The sequence below is a fragment of the Haemaphysalis longicornis genome, unplaced genomic scaffold (genome assembly GCF_048455015.1).
Source record: "Haemaphysalis longicornis isolate Haplotype H1 unplaced genomic scaffold, Haemaphysalis longicornis Haplotype H1 scaffold_1, whole genome shotgun sequence".
NCBI classification, from domain to species: domain Eukaryota; kingdom Metazoa; phylum Arthropoda; class Arachnida; order Ixodida; family Ixodidae; genus Haemaphysalis; species Haemaphysalis longicornis.
Window position 1 is genome coordinate 362,385,256 of NW_027526203.1, and position 18,077 is coordinate 362,403,332.

At 44.7% G+C, this 18,077-nt stretch overlaps 1 protein-coding gene across 9 annotated transcripts in view; it reads right to left on the reverse strand.

Annotated features, from left to right (window-relative positions):
• Positions 1 to 486: 486 nt before the first annotated feature.
• LOC144155013 (uncharacterized) overlaps positions 487 to 18,077 on the reverse strand; it is a 65,475-nt gene continuing 47,884 nt past the window's right edge. For 7 of the 9 annotated variants that reach the window (XM_077686203.1, XM_077686195.1, XM_077686198.1 and 4 more), the window contains 7 exons: positions 17,541 to 17,717; positions 16,974 to 17,033; positions 15,434 to 15,490; positions 7,283 to 7,458; positions 4,906 to 5,153; positions 3,321 to 3,381; positions 487 to 908 (listed from right to left, as the gene is read on the reverse strand). In XM_077686203.1, coding sequence (XP_077542329.1) covers positions 754 to 908; positions 3,321 to 3,381; positions 4,906 to 5,153; positions 7,283 to 7,458; positions 15,434 to 15,490; positions 16,974 to 17,033; positions 17,541 to 17,717 — 934 coding nt within the window. In that variant the 3' untranslated portion in view covers positions 487 to 753. The remainder of the gene's footprint in view (positions 909 to 3,320; positions 3,382 to 4,905; positions 5,154 to 7,282; positions 7,459 to 15,433; positions 15,491 to 16,973; positions 17,034 to 17,540; positions 17,718 to 18,077) is intronic. The other 2 variants (XM_077686201.1, XM_077686202.1) reach the window with 2 other exon arrangements.

The following is an 18,077-nucleotide window of genomic DNA, read 5'->3' on the forward strand; positions in this document are numbered from 1 at the left end:
CTTTGTGTTCAGGCCAAACACAGCCATGTCAAAGGAAGGCTGAACATGTGGATAGCAGCCGTGTTAAAGGTATTTTCCGATGCAGCATGACCATCCTGTGCCCCTCTTCTGTTGAGTTTTCCACACACCTTTGCTTTATGCAGACATGCAGGAGAGGCTGCAAGTGCACATATTAAACAGTGTCACTTCAGTAGCCAAGCACTGCAAGCTCAGGTGGTTGGTTTCATTTCCACAAATCACAAACAGCAGGGTTTGGCACAAGTTACCTGGAATGTAGCCTTTGGGTGCAGCAGCATCACTGCCAACCATGAACCCAACGTAGTGCCCTTCGCGATACCAAAAACTGTAAAACTAGTTATCGTGAATATGGCAAACTAGCCTAGTGAAACAGCATCAAGCCCTTGGCAACTAACCAAGGGCTTGACAAAAAATATGGGCAGTCTGTACGTATAGATTCTGTTCACACTTACTGGCACAACACAGTGATTTGTTACCACCTGGGACCCAGCTTTTCAATTTGCATCTTTATTTCAATTCTTTCGCATGTTTACGAGGGCACACAAACAAACTGACCCCACTTGTTTTGATGCAGAGAACTTAGCAGGGGAACACAAACACAATAACAAAAAGAAAGCCGGGCACTTTTTCCAGACGACACTCGCGACAGAGTTTATTTACAGAGGATTATAGGCTGGGGGAGGGGGAAAGAGCGGGCGGGGGGATGATAGACTTGATGGTAGAAGCCACAGAAGGCTAGCTAAACTTGGCTCGCTTGCGGGCGATAGCGTCTTCAACTGCCTTCAGCTGCTTCAAAAGCTCTTCACGACGCAGAGTGGCTGACTTCCGACCACTGGGCGGTGGAGAGGGCGATGCGGGCATCTTCGGTGAGGCTGGCCTTTTCTTCGCACCTATGATGAAAGGCACTGTTAGTATCTCGAGTACTCACTCCCCATTTTGAAGAGAAGAACAGCTTGCACACTTTAAGGGGGCAGTTGGGTCTTCGGGGCCGAAAAACGGTCAAAAAAAGTGTTTTCTCAAAAATGGCATTTTTGGCCTCCACAGCCATTTTTCTATCAGTCTGTAAATTTTCTCATCAAAAGGCACCATATTTTGTTGTTATTATATTATAATAGCATTTTAAAGTGCACTCTACAGCTCAGTTAGTGCAGAATTCAATGGTGAGCGCGTGCTGAGAGCAGCCGGCCGGTCCGCCTACAGGCCCGCATACAGATTTTAGGCTTAACACTGCGGCAAATATTTGATTGCGGCTCTCGCAAGCGGTGCAGATGACGATTTTTAATGCAATTTGCCATCACATCATTATCCCCTTTCTCACAGCTTTGTTTGCACCTTGGGGAGCGATAACAAGCTATCGCTTGAGCTACCTGCGGTGGCCTGCGCCACTTTGTGGTCGCCGCTCGCCCAGCGACAGTGCTGGTGGTATACGCGGCTCTTTGGGTGCACCTGTCGTTTGTGCGGCGCATTTGCTTGTCCAGTGTAATAAACAGCAATAAAAATAGAGCACCTGCAACCGCTCTAGAAGTTGATTCGCGGCCAGCTGCCTGACGAACAGATTAAATCCCGCCACCTCCGCCGCCAAGCATCGGATCATTTGTAGCTCGCGAGCAGAAGCTCCAACCTCCGATCGGAGTGATGCGCCGAAGTGAAACTGTGACGTAGGGGTTACGTGGCGCGCATGCCTAGTAGCCACACTGCGGATTTCTCCGTCGTGTAAATACCCCTTATGGCGTAGCTGCCGCTCGTCAATGCTTCTTAAGAACGGTGAATTTCGGCGGATTCCGATGTATCTGAGCTTGGGTCTGCGCATGATGGTAACAGCACAGCAACGGAAGACGACTTCGATTCGTCAGACTTTAGTACAGACAGTGAAATAGCGTCAAGTCAAATAGCGTCAAATAGCGCCACTTCAGCATCAATTTTTTGTGGCAAGAAAAAATATTTCCTGGAAAACTCAAAAACAAGATTTTTCTGCGGTCAAGAAAGTGTTAAAACCAGCTAGATTTCTGTCACACATGAAGTCCCATACCTGCAAGCATTTCTGAATTCCCCTCCATAGACTGGCCATTTATTAAACCCGCAACCTCATGCTCAGCAACACAACACCTTGGCTATTGATCCACTCTATGCTGAGAAGCACATCCCATTTGCCATGTGTTCCCTTCCCCTCCTCTACCCCTAGTACGACAACTCTGCCCTTTTCTGGTGGTCAGCTTTCGTAAACTGTCTTGCATGAGTATACAATAGAGCCTTAATACAAGGCTCACAGCGCTACTATGAGCATGGACAGAATGCATTATCCTGCCAATGTTATCTGAACGCAGGTTCGTAGCTTTGTACGGGGAGAGACATGCAATGCACTACTCCATCACAGGCAGACTGATTACTATACTCAAGGACAACTTTCTGGGGAAATGCTGCCAAGGCTGTAGAGCCGAACCACGCCGTTTCGCTATGCAGCTGGAAGTAGTTCCAACCGAAATAAATTTGCTGGGTGTAAGATAAGCACTTCAAAAATATACAGTTCTCATTGTTTAGCCTTGAATTGATAATGCCACTCAATTAATAGCCAAAATATGTAAACCACAGCATTATTTTTAGATTTTGGGGGGTTTTTTTTTTGGTTGCGAGGTTCGCCAATGGCGGCGTCGCATTGGTTCTCTTCTCTTCAGGGAGGGAGGGAGGGAGGGAGGAAGGAGAGAGAGAGAGAGAGAGAGAGAGAGAGAGAGAGGGGGGGGGGGGGGGGGGGGGGGGGGGCATTAAGGAAGCTGGCTTTAAAGCCTTTAAAGAGATCGATGTACAGAGAGGGTCCCACATGGCTCTTATGGCGGTGTTTAACAGAAAGCCGAACAGAATATCAGACTGCTCATACTGCCCTTACAAAAATGCCTTTCTGGCAAGGCATTTTTGCGAAGTGGCAAAGACTCAAGGGTCTCAAAGCACGGCAGAGCAGGTCTCGTGCACAGCAGTGCGGTGTATACTTACGCACTATCCAAGAATTCACCCTTTGGAGTTTCTGCAATTTTTTTACATTAAAATTTTCTAAAATTGCAATAGCTACATGACTAAAATATAATTTTTTATTATATTTTTATTATATAATTTTATTATATTTATTTTTATTATTATAATTTTATATTATTATATATAATATAATAATATAATTTTATATTATGAGGTTCCACTTTACTCTATTACTTGCACTACCAAAACCAATCAAAGTGGTACAGAAGACCAGTTCAAGCAGGGATTGCAAGGGGTTACCCTTGAGACGTTTTGTTAAGAAATCATGAACACGGTACCTTTGTCCCCATTGTTCTTGACAGTAGGCTCCTCCTTTTTCGGCAATGCTAATGGAAGTGTCTGGAAATATCAAAGACAAACAAGACAATGAAAAGTCAACCTTGGCACCATGATACACTCCTGATAGTCTGATGAAGAAACACCCAACGTAATGTGTAAACACGACAAAGGAGCTTAGTTCTTGCCGCTGCGATGTACGTGTGTGCTTGACTATGCTTCTGCTCTTGGTGAGGGACACAGCTGTCTCCCCTGAATGTGAGCCCTTTGCGGTGGGGGCTCTGCTACATAGAGCCATCTAGGGTGTCCCACTTGCCAATATTGGCCCACTTGTGGCGGTCCCTGCTCTGCAAACTACAGGTGGTCGAGTTTGCCACGAGTTTTGCCTCGTCATAACACCATCGCCTCCTTTCTGGATGCAGCAAGATCGACCGACCTCCTGGACTTCTCCTCTAGTCTGATGGGTGAGCATCACTCACACGTTACTTGGCTCAGTTGGCAAAATACATAAGCGAGGCTGGAACATGTTGGTAAATTGGCTGTTCTGTCTATTCTGAGTGCCAAAATCTTCCTCCCATTAAATGAAACAGCAATATTATTGCATACCATAAATACTGCAATAAAACTCCTAGATAGTTTTTTTTTAGTTTTTATATTTAAGCACCATCAACTTCTAACCCAAACAACTCTAGGACAGCTGCTTTTTAAGTGATTTCCATTCATCAAAATTCTACTGTACGCATATAAGTCAATAATAAATATTAATCCTAAATGCCAATGTTGGGCACAAAGAGGACCATAGATACCATTTGCACCATATATTTTCAGCAGCGAAGCTGCAAGCTACAAAATGCCTCCAATTGCCTTTTAGGCAGTCGAAACACACTGTTCATGTAAATGCAACGCCCGTCTACACAGCTATTCCAAAGGTCTTCCGAAGGCCTTCCAACCAACCATCTATTGAGTGACGCATTGACTATCTATAGGCACACTTGCAAGTAAGCGTTCAACTGTCAATTGAAGGTTGATGTGTCTCATCAAAAAAGAATGCACAATGTCCCATCTGCTAGGTTCAATCCGATTATGTAGGCAATGGTTTAGGAAATTGCATACAACCAACTAACATCCACTGAAATTTGTGAATACACTTCTCAGCTACAGAGAAAACACAAGCTGCTGCTCCACATGTTCTACCTACAGTCCAGCACAAGCAAAGAATGCACGTTACTCTGGCCTTGGTCAGTCAACAGCAGTAGGCAAGCCGTGTTGACTGCACAATGGCACATTTTACACCCATGTCATTTAAAATGCCTGTAGGCTTGGGTATAAATTCCATTAATACTACACCTGCACACAACATCCAAGAAAGTTACAAAGTTGTGCTTGGGGCCTAATCTACATCTCTCGCTTGGACCACCAAAACACAGCCTCTGTTACAGACCACTTGAGTGGTGTGGAGGAACGACCGCTGGTGAGCAGCATGCGGAGCTTGGACTGCATTTTCCAAGTTGCCAGTTAGTTTAGTGATCCATGCACCCCCTGCATTTGACCAGTGGCCAGCCATAATGCCCCATTCAGCCAGCTTGCCTTTTTGATGAGGGTGAGCTTGATCTGGGGCTTGGGATTGATGCCCTGCTGTCGGAGCAAAGCCTCTCGGGCCTGCCGCTGGGCCAGCTCTTCGTCAAAGCCACCCAGGTCCAAAGTGGGCTGCAACGGCTCCCGGTAACTCGGCATGACAACGGCGGGCGCAGCTGGCGGAGGCGGTGGTGCTGCCACCTTGGCGCTGCCCTTGGCCAGGGGGTCTTTTTCCATTCGCTTCTTGGAACTTTCGGGCACTGCAGGGAATGTTTTACCACAGTTGCTGGGCTGAACATAACATGGCGAGAGTGGAAAGGCACAATAAAGCAACCTGAAAAAAGATCCCCAGAAACTGATCCAGTTATGATTTTTTCCATTTGCAGAGAGGCAGTAACCTAACAAGGTAACATAAATTGCACTGGATCCTTACTATACTAGTTCATTCCACAAGCTGCATGCAGCACTGTGGAGGCTACATTGTTGTCAACAATCCGCCCATTGTTGCCAACCGTGAAGGAAGCGACAAAAGGCGCCAGGCCTTGTGGTTCCACCTTCCGAGAGGGGAGAAGGAAATGCCCTTTTAAGGCTCCTTTTGTGGTGATTTAGGCATGCTCAGTGGGCGGACTGTTGACAACAATGCAGCCCCCACAGTGCTCCACATAGCTTGTGGAATGAACTATAGTTGACCTGTCATTATACAGTGGTACCCCATGTTATGATGTAAATAGAGCACTCAAGAAGATTTAATTGAAGTGGCTGTTACAAAAAGAAACATTACACGCCAAGCAAAATACAAGAAGATTTAATTGAAGTGGCTGTTACAAAAAGAAACATTACAAAAATTACACGCCAAGCAAAATAGTTACACAATGCTGGAAGAATTGCACTGCTGCCTAAAGTATTAGTCTCTAGTGCACAGGCAGTGCCATACATGACTCAACTGATTATGAGGTTTAATGCCCCGACGCTACACAGGCGATGAGGCGTGTTGTAGTGGAGGGCACTGGATTAACTTTGACCGCCTGGGGATCTTTAACATGAGCTGAAATCGGGCGTTTTCGCTTTTCGCCTCCATCCATACACGACTTCACTCCCCGGTAATTAGAAGCAGTGTTCAACAGGATAGATAAATCTCCCAGAGGGTGCGGCACATGGCTCAGATTTCCCCCCGACTACGGTAGGAGCACTGGCTCGGGTGAAATAAAGCCTGCACAATCCTCAGCAAAGGATTGGTACTGGTCATCTGTGTCACACTGCTTTAGCGACAGAAGCATTTCCTGTTGCTCCTACGTTGCGTGATGACGAAGTGGAGGGGTTTGCTCCCCATTTAAGAAGGGGACCCAGGTGCATTTACAAGGTCCTTTGTGATGCTTTAGGTGCTAAAAAAAATTGGCGCAGCTTGCACTAGTGGAGCAAGGCTGGAGCTACAGCAGAGCTGGCAGCCCCTCTCCCTTCATTGGGGACCCGGCTGTTGCACCTCACATCGATTTCTGAAGCTGCCACTCAAAGTTCTCCATGACTGGCAGGCCCAAGTTGTTTTGTACGCAGGCTTTCACATCCCTCCCAAAGTGGGCGGCGTTAGCACGTGCTTGAACCCTCGGCAACCGGCTTCGCGAACTTGGCGTCCTCAGCGTGAACTCTGCGCCTGTGCTCCCCCACTTTAGGTGCCAATGCACGTGAACTGCCCAGGAGAACAGTGTGCGAGAGATCACACCACGAACGCTGGGCAGAGCGTTCTCGAAGGTCGAGCTAGCCGACGCCGGGCACTCCTCACGAGGTGCACGCTCACGTGGGCTCGGCATTTTTTCTTGGTATTTTTTTTTTTCTGTTAAGTTCGACAGTGGAACTAAAAGTCTGTTAAAACTGTAGAAATCTGCGATGCTGGGTAAAGCGAGTGTGTGAACTCAGGTGTGAACCTATTACCTACTAGAGCTCATAGGTATGTCAGTGCTCCAAATATACGAATATGATGAGAACTGGAAGTGCTTGAAGCATCACTACAGTACTTTTGAAGGGATTCAAATGTGCCTCAGCTCGCCTGCATACTGCCTCTATCCCAAATGAGCAGGGTATTCGGCTCCTCCTCCTGAACTTGCTCCCATCTGGCGCAAGGAACAGTGACACGTCATTGTTTTGTTTTTTGAGATTACGATTCTGCTCCACACTAAACATCAGGAGTAGGCCGTCCCTTATTAGTGTGGATGGTATCATAATGACGACAATGTGCTGCAACGTACACACAAATGAATCTTTCCTTGCAGTCAGGCCCACATCACATTGTGCGATAAAACCAACCCCCATTTAGGTTAGTAATTTGAGAGAACGATTCCCTCCCGGAGGGGAATGAATATGAAGGGTCCCCCACCAAGCCAGCACAGGAGAGTACCTTTTTTGGGTGGCGACGGGTTCCTCGCACGGAACAGTGGGGGTTTAGCCGCCGGTGTGGGACCAGGCCCGCGACGACGGCTGGGTGAGCTTGAAGCCGAAGAGACACTGTTGAGGCTGGGGCTTCGCGAAAAGCTTTGCGACCGGGACCTCGATGGGCTGCGAGATGAGCTGGACCTACAAAGGCAAGCATCATCCTGTGAACACACTAGTCAGCCACTGCAAAGCAATAAACCGGCCCATTCTGCTCAACATAGGCTCCATTAGTAGGAGACTTAAACAAATCAAATCATCTAGTCGGCAGTACTGGAGCACAGGTACCCCACACATCAGGCCTTAAACTCTTTCGTTACCGCGATAATTACCGATTTTTCGGGGTCTTAGAAAACTTTTTTCTGCTAAACATGTTGTTAGGCACTAACTGCAGCAACATAACATGAAATGCAGATGACTTAACGCCCATTCCAACAACACCAGTTTTTGAAACGTTTTCATACATCATAGTTGCGAAAAAAAAAAAAAAAAATCAAAATCCAAATTTTTGTCAATTTGTCGTAGAAAATGATAAAAAAGGAGTTGTGTATAACAAACCAGCGATAGTAGAAAAAAATTTGAATATACATTATTTTTAGGAGAACATTCAAGGAAACACGTCCTAGAAATAATGTGGACTTGTGCGGAACAGTTCGTCAGATATAAAAAAATGTTAGCACGCGTGGTGCCCGTGCCATGCAGTGAAGCCCAACCTACATTTCAAAATGCACAATTTTAGGTGGCTCCCAGGAAGATATCTGGCGGTTTGACATTATCAGAAGCACAAATTTTCCCGCGCGACGTAAAAACATCTTGTGAATGACTGCATTTACGGCCAGCAAAGTATTTGGGACAAGCATAAAATGCAAAAAAAATCTGCATGGAGTTGAAAACAAAACTCGGTAGTTGTTGCTTGTTGACGTTCACTGTTAGTTATCTTTAAATTTAAACAAACTTGCGATTTGTTATCATATTTCGACTCGCTATTGTAGCCCTGCTTGCAAGAATAAGGTGCGATGCACTAGAATCGTGTCCTGCAAGCTTCCACTGAGTAGCTGTTGCGCAATAACAGAGTTTAATGCTATGAGCCTTCTGCATTGCAGCGCCACCTAACATTTTTAAAAAGAAACAACAGCAAACCTGCTGAAGACTCCGTCCAAATAGACAGCTCTACTTAAAAGCAACACTAGGCCTCCCCCTCATATGGAAACGAAACTGGCTGGTGAACAGCTAGCGGTATGCAAGGCCGGTTTGAAGCTCTCTCCTTGTGGAAACTGATATCTGGCGACTGGGTGTTCACATTTGTCTTGCATCTGAAGTTCTTATTGCAGAAATCAGGTTGGGGTAAGATGGAAACACGAGCAGCATGCTTTTTCCGAGGATCAGTAGCGAACATTGAAGGCACCATGGCAGATAGGCTTGGAGTTGGGTAACTGCGCAGTAGCGCCAAATACAAGTTTCACGATGCAAAAACTAAGCCGAAACTGTTGTAAACTGTTTTCAAATAGTCCTGTGGCAAGTAGAACTACAACACGACTTAGAGCAACATGCACAAAGGCAATAAAACTGCCTAAAATCATAAAATATCTTTGCAAACAGGCACTTCTGGATATTTTCAGCCTATTTTAGGGAATACTAGTTGTACCAAGGGTGCAAACCTGACAAGTGAAAATCATCTGATTCACCACCATTCGTGCCCTGACAAAAACCAAACGCTGATACAGAGTACCGTATTTACTCGAACCTAGGCCAGCTTCGATTCTAGGCCGACCCCGAAATTCAGAAGATCAGAAAAAAAAAAAAAAAAAAAAAAAAAACCTCCAATGTAAGCAGAATGAAAAAAAAAAAAAAAAAGCGCTGGACTGAGACTAGAACATGCAATTCATTTTTTGTGGTGCTTGTCGTAGCATGTTCAATGCTCACTCGCAGGCTGAACCTGAACTGCCAACCGCTTTACAAAATGAGTAATCTAGCCCCTGCTGGCCTTGAACTGGGCCCACACGACACCTCGAATGTTTGCGATCTCCCTCGCCTTCGCCTGTATCATGTCTGTCGTCACAGGCGTTCCACCCTCTCTTTGCTGCTGGGTAAAGTCAGCAACCGTCCACCTCGTGGTGTAGATCTTTCTTGTGTCCTGTGAAGGCCATCTGCTTGGCCACGCAGTTGGAAAGTTCGTTCCACTGCTTCCACCATCGCCACACGTTCTCCCCATTGACTCCGAAGTCGTGCTGTGCTTGGAGGTTTGAAGTTCTCTCGGCCTCCACGACTACCTTGCACTTAAATCTTTCGTTACCGCGCCTATTCAAAATCGTTCAATTTGAACGATACTTTGGGAGCGCCTTTTCATAGCGTTCCAGGCATTGCTCGAACAAGTAAAGCTGTTTTGAGTTAGATACAAAAATCGCCTTTCAAAATCAGTTTTGTTTTCATTTTTGCAACAAAAACATGATTTTTGACACGCGCTTGAATCACCTGTGTGTGGAAGAGGGGCGTGGTCATCGCGCATCACAGCTATTAACGAAGAATGTGTGCCACTAGTAATTATTCTGCATCAGCGGTTGTTTTTTGTTATCAGGGCATGAATGATGAACCAGGAAACGCTTTTCAATCGTCAGGTTTGCAATCTGACAGTAATAACCCCTGAAATCGGCTGAAAATGTCAAGCAGTGCCTGTTTGAAAAGCTACTTCATGATTTTAGGCAGTTTTAGTGCCTTTGTGCACGTTGTTCTAAGTTGTGTGGCAGTTCTACTTACCCCAGGACCATTCGCGAGCAGTTTACAACAGTTTCGGTTTCATTTCTGCATCACGAAATTCATATTTAGTGCTACTACGTAGTTACCCAACTTCAAGGCTAACTGCAATGGTGCCTTGAGTGTCCGCACCTGATCCTCGAACAAAGCATGCTGCTCCTGATTTCACTGAACCCTAACCCGATTTCTGCGATAAGAACTTCAGATGCAAGTCAAAAGATTACACTCGGTCGCCAGATATCTGTTCAGACGAGGACAGCGCTTCAAACCGGCCTTACACACTGCCAGCTGTTTGCCTTCCAGTTTCGTTTCCATACGAGGGTATCTCCGAGGGTCTAGTGTTGCTGCTTAGTTGAACTATCTATTCGGACAGAGTCTTCGATAAATTTTTGTACTGTTTCATTTCAAAAATGTTAGGTAGTGCTGCAATGGAGGAGGCTCATTGTGCTGATCTTTTTTATCGCGCAACAGCTACTCGGCCAAAGTTTGCAGGGCACGATTCTAGCGCATCGCACCTCATTCCTGCAAGCAAGGCTACAATTGTGAGTTAGAAGATGATAACAAAGCTCAACTTCATATGTTTTGAGAGCTACCTGACCGTGAACGTCAAGCATCAACCACGGAGTTCCGTTTTCAACTTCATGCACGTTTTTTCGCATCGCATGCTTGTCCCAAATATTGTGCTGGCTGTAAATGCAAAGTCAGTCATTGACAAGATGTTTTTACGTTATGTGGGGGCAAATTGGTGCCTCTGATGATGTGAAACCTGCAGATTTCTTCTATGGAACCACCTGAAATAGCACGTTTTGAATTGGAGGTTGGGCTTCACCGCATCACACGAGCACCGTGCGTGCTAACATTTTTTTTATATCTGAAAAACTGTTCCGCGCACGTCGACATTTTTTCTAGGGCGTGTTTTTGAAATGTTTCTATCCAAATGTATATTCTAATTAGTTTCTTTCTACTACCGGTGGTTTGTTATACAGAACTCCTTTTTTATCATTTTTAATCGACAATTTGACAAAAATTTTGATTGATATTTTTTTGCAACTATGATATATGAAAACATTTTAAAAACTGGTGTTATTGAAAAGGCCATTAAATAATCTGCATTTTGTGGTCCTGTAATTAGTGCCTAACCAATTTTTTTAGCAGAAACAAAAAATGTTTTCTTGGACCCCTAAAAAACGGTCAATTTTCCCGTGGTAACGAAAGAGTTAAAAGCCACGGTGTAGTGGCACCGCTTCGTGGGCGCCATTGTGCCGTGAACACAGGTGCTTCTCAAGGTCACACGACGATGTACGCAAGCAAGCAGGGAACACTGAGCACTTGGTTTACAATATCTGGTTCACAACGTTCAATGGGCAAAATGGAGCCTGAAAACCATAGAGTTCTGAAAACCCATTAAAAACCTGCCAGCTGCAAGCCTGTGGCCGCAAGATGGCGTTGAGTGTCTAGCGACGGCAGGCAAGCCGCATCCTCCAATCAAAGCCGACCCCCGACTTTCGTAAACAACTTAAAAAAAAAAAAAGATTACCGGCCTAGATTCGAGCAAATACGGTAATTACGAGTGGCACGCCGCCTTCTTTGGTAGCAGTGACGTGCGATGATCACGCCCCTTTTCCACACCCAAATGCTGCAAATGCGCGACAAAAACCCCGTTTTTGTTGCAAAGACAAAAACAAAACTGAGATAACCCCAAATAGCTTTACTTGTTCCAAAAGCGCCTGGAACGCTATGAAAAGGGCCTCCCAAGGTATCAATAAAATTGAACAATTTTGAATAGGCGCAGTAACAAAAGAGTTAAACAGGCACACACACAAACCAAGCTGTCCTTGTAGTTGAGGGTTTGTCTTGGATGCACACAGTTTTTAAAATCATAGCATCGCCCCAAAGTGAAATTTCAGCAAGCTTGTGTCCCGAGATTTCCAAGATGAGACTAGATTTATCTGTCTCTCATTACTGTCCCTCAGTCCACTGAGCAATGATGACACACAGCACAGTGGCAATTAGATCCACCCCTCCCCTTTTGTGTCATCAAGTTGCGCATTGCAGTAAGGGCAATCTGTGAGGTTTGCTTTCCGCTGTGCAAAAGGTTATACAAATCTGCTGAAAAAAAAAAAAAAGGCAGCAGGTCAGATGCAAACAGCTTTTGAATACAGGTGAATCCAATTTGGCAGTCATTATGCTGATGGAGTTACCAGCTGTAATGGTTTGATTTGCTTCAAGGTACCCACTCATCTAGGCGCAACAAAATGTTTTTTGTTAACTGTGAAATGATCCCCATTACTATTTTTTGCTTGTAACTGTTACACGTGTTGGCTGCAATGGCACTGCATGCAAGAAGTCCAAGATGGCCATACTGCCCCTGGGTCCCTTTATGTTATTAAGAGCCTCCAAGCAGCAGGCTCCCACATTCCACATGCGCCATTACTTCCAATCATGCCTGTCAGCTAAACAAGCTTGATGCTGGCAACCACAAACAACAAAAGTGCACGCATGCATCAGATGTCAACCACCCATGTTCAAAGAGACAGCATTAAGGCTTTCTACACCTAGATCGGCCATTCGTTTTTTATAATGTTGCACTATGACAAACAAAGCACGCCCTTACGCAAGACTGGTAGCTAGAAGTGCCGTGATGGAGGGTGCTGCACACAAAGCAAGCAAACTGCGTGCGGTACACTTACGAGTCCTGCGCACATAGTCATTTCGAATATCGATGTCCAGCCACCGTTACTTTACTACTGGATTTTCCTGGAGCTTCAACAACGATGCACTCGCCCTCTTTTTGGAGAGCACAAAAACCGATCCACAGTGATAACGACATCAACCTTGATAACACCAATAACTCATTTGGGGAGGAAAAAAAAAGACTGCAGATAGAGAGAGCCCATTGTAAAAGACAAATATCTGGAAATGAACGAAATTAAATGTGAAAACCTGCAATGGTTCCGAGAAATCGGGGTATGATAGCTCCCACTTCTTGTAAGACAGAAAATTTCTTTGTCCACTTCACTAACATGAATGTAATACCTGTAGCACACTGTTTCATCCATCAATGTTTTATCCATTACAGACACTAGAGAGGACAATGAACACTGTATACTGAGAATATTAAAAATTTTAAATGCAAATAAATATTTTTTTGCTTATTCGATCTGAACGTTCTCATACCCCTGTTTAAGGCCAAATATTAGGATTTAATACAAATATTTAATTAAGGCAGCATACAAGGGCAGCCGCCCAACGGGTTTCAAAAGCATTCAGTTTGCAACAATTGCGCACCAATAGCCTTTTTTTTTTCACAACAAATTGTAATTGTAAACCAAGTCGGCTGGAACAGTTGGTGCAATGTGCAATTATGGCCAACTGCACTTGACTTGAACAAGTGCACCTTGCAGTTCTCCTCTACGGGTTGTCTCATGTGCCTTAAAAAGCACAAGGAGGACGTTGGTGACAAACGGGTGCTTGGCATCAACACTCGTGTCCTGTCCCCACTGCTCGTTCCAGGTTTGAAAGAGGGCATGCAGGTATTTAAAGTAGCGTTGCCCTGACTAGAACCTTGCCCACTACAACTTTTTCAGGCTTGGGCCATACTTTTGGGGGCAACATATAAACAGGCTGCTATGCGACCAAGCGAATAAGGGTGGGGCACCTTAATGAAAATAGACCAATACACCTATAAAGTGCCGAGGAGACCAATATACAAACATCAGGTCATGGCAACAGACCAACACATGCACTAGTGTCAATTTTGCAAGGAGCTACACGTCTTGTCGACACAAGATTTTTTCCTTGGGCTCTTATGCTCAGATCTAAAGACAATGCATGCACTAATGAAGCGAATGCAGCATTGGCTGGGCTTAAAAGAAGAAATGAAATCAGAGTGACTGATACCAGCAAAACACCAAACACTCATAATTTCAAGCAAAAGGGTAGAACTAAAACGAACTGGAAGCTGTGGTGCTAAGGGTCACCCCACCAGGAACGATGCATTACAACAACAAAGGAAGGGGGGAGGGGGTAGGGGGGGGGGGGGGGGGTAAGCTTTTTTTTTTTTCCAGCATTACCCATCTCATTTTGGTGGAAAATAGAAAATCCCCAAGTAAAAGACCATGATTCCAATTTCCGTCACACTTCTTCCACTTTTCTTGCTAATTTGCATGTGTTTTTGAGCTCTGAAAAGGTAATGCATCTAAATTCGACCACATCCTAAACTTTTTAATTCCTGTGGCTATCATTAGCTTACTAAGCAAGGCAATAAAATTTAAATCCCTGTAGACTTGGGAAACTGTGGCCTAGGCACATGGCCGATTAGCACTGCTTCACCCTTTGCCCTTTTTTTTGCCTCACTTTTTGCAGTCTGTTCCCACACCTCCAATCTTTTACTCCTTTTAATTGATGAATTTCTTGTCACTTTCACGGCATTGTATATTCATGCAGAGAAAAGATACCAAAATGTATTGAGCTCATGCTATTACTTCAAACTAAAAATCAATTCAAACAGAATAACTATTTCTTATTGCCTTATGCATGAAATATCTTAACGCAAGCTCTGAGAGAGTTAAGTAAAACTAAAAATTCGTATATATATATATATATATATATATATATATATATATATATATATATATATATATATATATATATATATACACACACACATATACATAGCGAATCAGAATAGGAAAATGAGGGGCTCGTTGTAATAAGACAGAAATAAGGGGTGGCAGTCAAGAAGAAAGGGGAGGATGTGGTAGGTCATTGAAACATAAAAAGAATTTGGAAAGAAAGAAAGTGGAGAAAAAATGCCCGGATCCGAACCCACGACCTCCAGAATAAATAAATAAATATATATATATATATATATATATATATATATATATATATATATATGCTCCTCACAGCCCCATGCATGAAATGATGTTTCTAAAGGCTCACAGGCAGTTGCAATAGTGAAGCTATGATGTAAGACAATGTATCTCTATTACGCGTAAATACTGCAAATAGATGCAATCTGCAAAAAAGGGTCAGATTTCAGTCTTGTTAATTTTGTGATTTGGTGCTTATTGTGCCCCATTCTCAGTCAATTTTTGCAATTCAGCACCCCCCAGTAATTTCTATTTTTCATTCTAAGCACCCAAGTGAATGCTGAATGAGTCCACTGTTACAATGCCATTACAAGGGGAGCTGCATGGAGAACTTCTGGTTAGCATTTTCTTTCTCAACTGATCCAACTGTTCACTAGAATTGTGCATCACTCACACACGCACCACAAAACCAAACAGAAGTAGGCAAACCTCAGAAAACACTGGTGTGCATACGAGCCCAATAAACCCATGCCCCAATGTCATGTGCAGCTTACGTGGCCCCGAAATGTTTCTTTGTTTCAAGTGTCCCTTTTTTAGACAACACTGCTTGCCTAAAAAGAAAAAAAAAATAGAAAACACTTGGTACACATTACAGGGGCTCCAGCAACCATTCTACTACGGTATATGGTAAAAATTTGCTTCACCCACGTTTCTTTCAAGCAGTTTTACATGAACTATGATGAAAAACAGCACGTACACAAGGACCAATAAAAGGCATTCAAAAACTTCAGTGCTGACTAACAACCGAAACTTTTTATTGTACCAGGCAATATATAAAGGGATTTCGAAATGGCAGTGGTGTCAGTTTTGGAAACATGCAAAAAAACATACAATAGCCGATAAAGCCAAGTGATGTGGTGCAACCACAGAGTCCCCATACTAGCAAGTCATGTGTCCAGATAGCAGAGTTCCTTTTTGTATAGGGCAACCGATGGTGTGCTCACACAGCGTTCACTACACTTCCAAATTTCGCGTGCGAGTGTAGCAATATCGTTTTAGTACCTTTGTGGCTTCAAACGTGGAGAGCAGTTGCAGGCTTTGCAGTGCACTGTCATATTACTTACTCCACCTTTTTTTTGCATGCTTTCAAAACTGACATCCCTGCTGCTTTCCCCTTTATATTGCCTGGTTGGAAAATACAAAAAAAAAAAAAATTCAGTTTTCCCCTTCATATTGCCTGGTGGGGAAATACAAAAAAAAAAGTCTTAGTTGTGAGTCGGTGCTCGCATTTGTGAATTCCTTTTATTTGTTCTTAATTTACTGCTTATTTGAAGTGCTCAGTCTCTGGACAAGCTTGCGGCATGGTGCCACAAACCAAGATGCTAAAGTGTGCGCCACATGCTAGACAAATTTTGCAGCTAGAAGTCGTGCAAGTTCCAACTACTCCAAGGACACCCTGTCCACTGTTTGCCCAACACTCCCCTGTTTAACACAAATGAAAGGCACTTCTTTCCCCCGTGGTTCCAAACTTGACCGACAAAAAGGAAGTGATGCCACTTGACTTTGCAGCTTCCACGTGCTCGCTTTGCGCCTCCTCCTCGTCATTCCCTTTCAGCCCATTGGGCAAGCTCAACAAGGATGTTTCCCAGAAGTCAAAAGCAGCTTCAAATAACAAGCATGCCCTTTGTTCAAACAGGGAGAGCAACTATGCTGCAATAGCCACCTAAATTCCGCAGCCAAATTTTAACTGCCGCCTAATGATAAATTGCAAATAATGCAAGCTTGGCATCCTCGAAATCGCGGCCAGCTTATATTTTAAGCAGTTCACAGTGCCTCCGTCCTTTTACAGGACTCCTCCAAGGCCCCATTCAATACTATGCCTGTAGTGAAATTACTTATGCTTTTTGGTCACACACAATTCGGTAGGATGAGGATTTTCAGTATATAACACTAACTCACTAGCACATGCAAAAAATGCACACAGAAGTTTTTAGAAAACTATAGATAATTAGCATCATGGCCACGACATTTTCCCAAGGTACACCTAATAAAATTACAATAGAAAACATGCTACTGCAATGTCCGACAACTTACCGACTTCTGGACCTTGAAGAGCTTCCAGAAAAACTGCCACTGCGGGATTTCTTTTGCTTGCTGCACATGAATGAACCCAGAAGACAATGAAAATCTTTTCCCCATGTGCCACAGTATCTTGTATCTTTAGTATCTTGTATCTTTAGCAATGCGCACCTAATTTTCATCACCAGAAAAAAGAAAAAGCACAAAAGCTTTCTTCCCATGACAAACCGTTTATGGGTGCAAGAACTTTATCACTATCACACTAGGACGGCTGTCGACCGAGCCAGGACAGGGTGGTCAGCTCACAAGCCCAGCACAGCGACTGCTTTGCTGCGAATGCTTTACAACACCACAATTCAGGGCGTATGTAAGCCTTGACAGCCCTGCAACACACTTTGGAGCCAGCCCCACTGGGCAACAAGCACGCAGCATGCCAGTTACGCCAGTCATCATCACTGGTGCCACTTGTGAGTGGAACTGTTCACATACTGTTGAGAGGACACAAAGCACGCCTGAGTGCTGAGCCTGTTCGCTTGACAAGGGCGCCAAAAGCCCTTCCGTGCATCAAAGTAGTGGTCGTACCCTGTGACAGGACTGGGACCTTTTCTGCGAGACTTGCGAGGGGGGCTTGCAGGAGTGGTGACTGGGGGCGGCGAAGGATTGTATGGTTTTCGGCGATCCAGCACAGGAGACCTGCCCACAGGAGGGCCACCAGTGGGACCAGTGTTGCCTCCGCCAGCCTGCTTGGCCGGGGCTTGACTGCACATGCAGCAAGCAAACACAAAAATGCTGCCACAAATCATGTTTCACTAAAAAAAGGTCTGTGCCACCCAAACATCAGGCATAAAAAGATGGTGATTACACTGCCGCCAACCTCGCCCAGCATGCTGTTCCTCTGCCGCTTGTGGGAACTGTGGAGCTCGCGATACCCGATCTGGTGAGCGCTTTAGAGGCGATGCGCCTTTTCCCAAAGCGGGAGGAGACAGAGATCAGAGATTGGGTCTGAGGAGAGGAGAGCTCAGCAGAACATGAAGAACAGCACGGCCGTGGTAGAGCATGTATCTCAGGTGAGGATTGTCTTTGCTGCAAGCCGTCTGTGCCTTCTGTTCCGCTTACGAC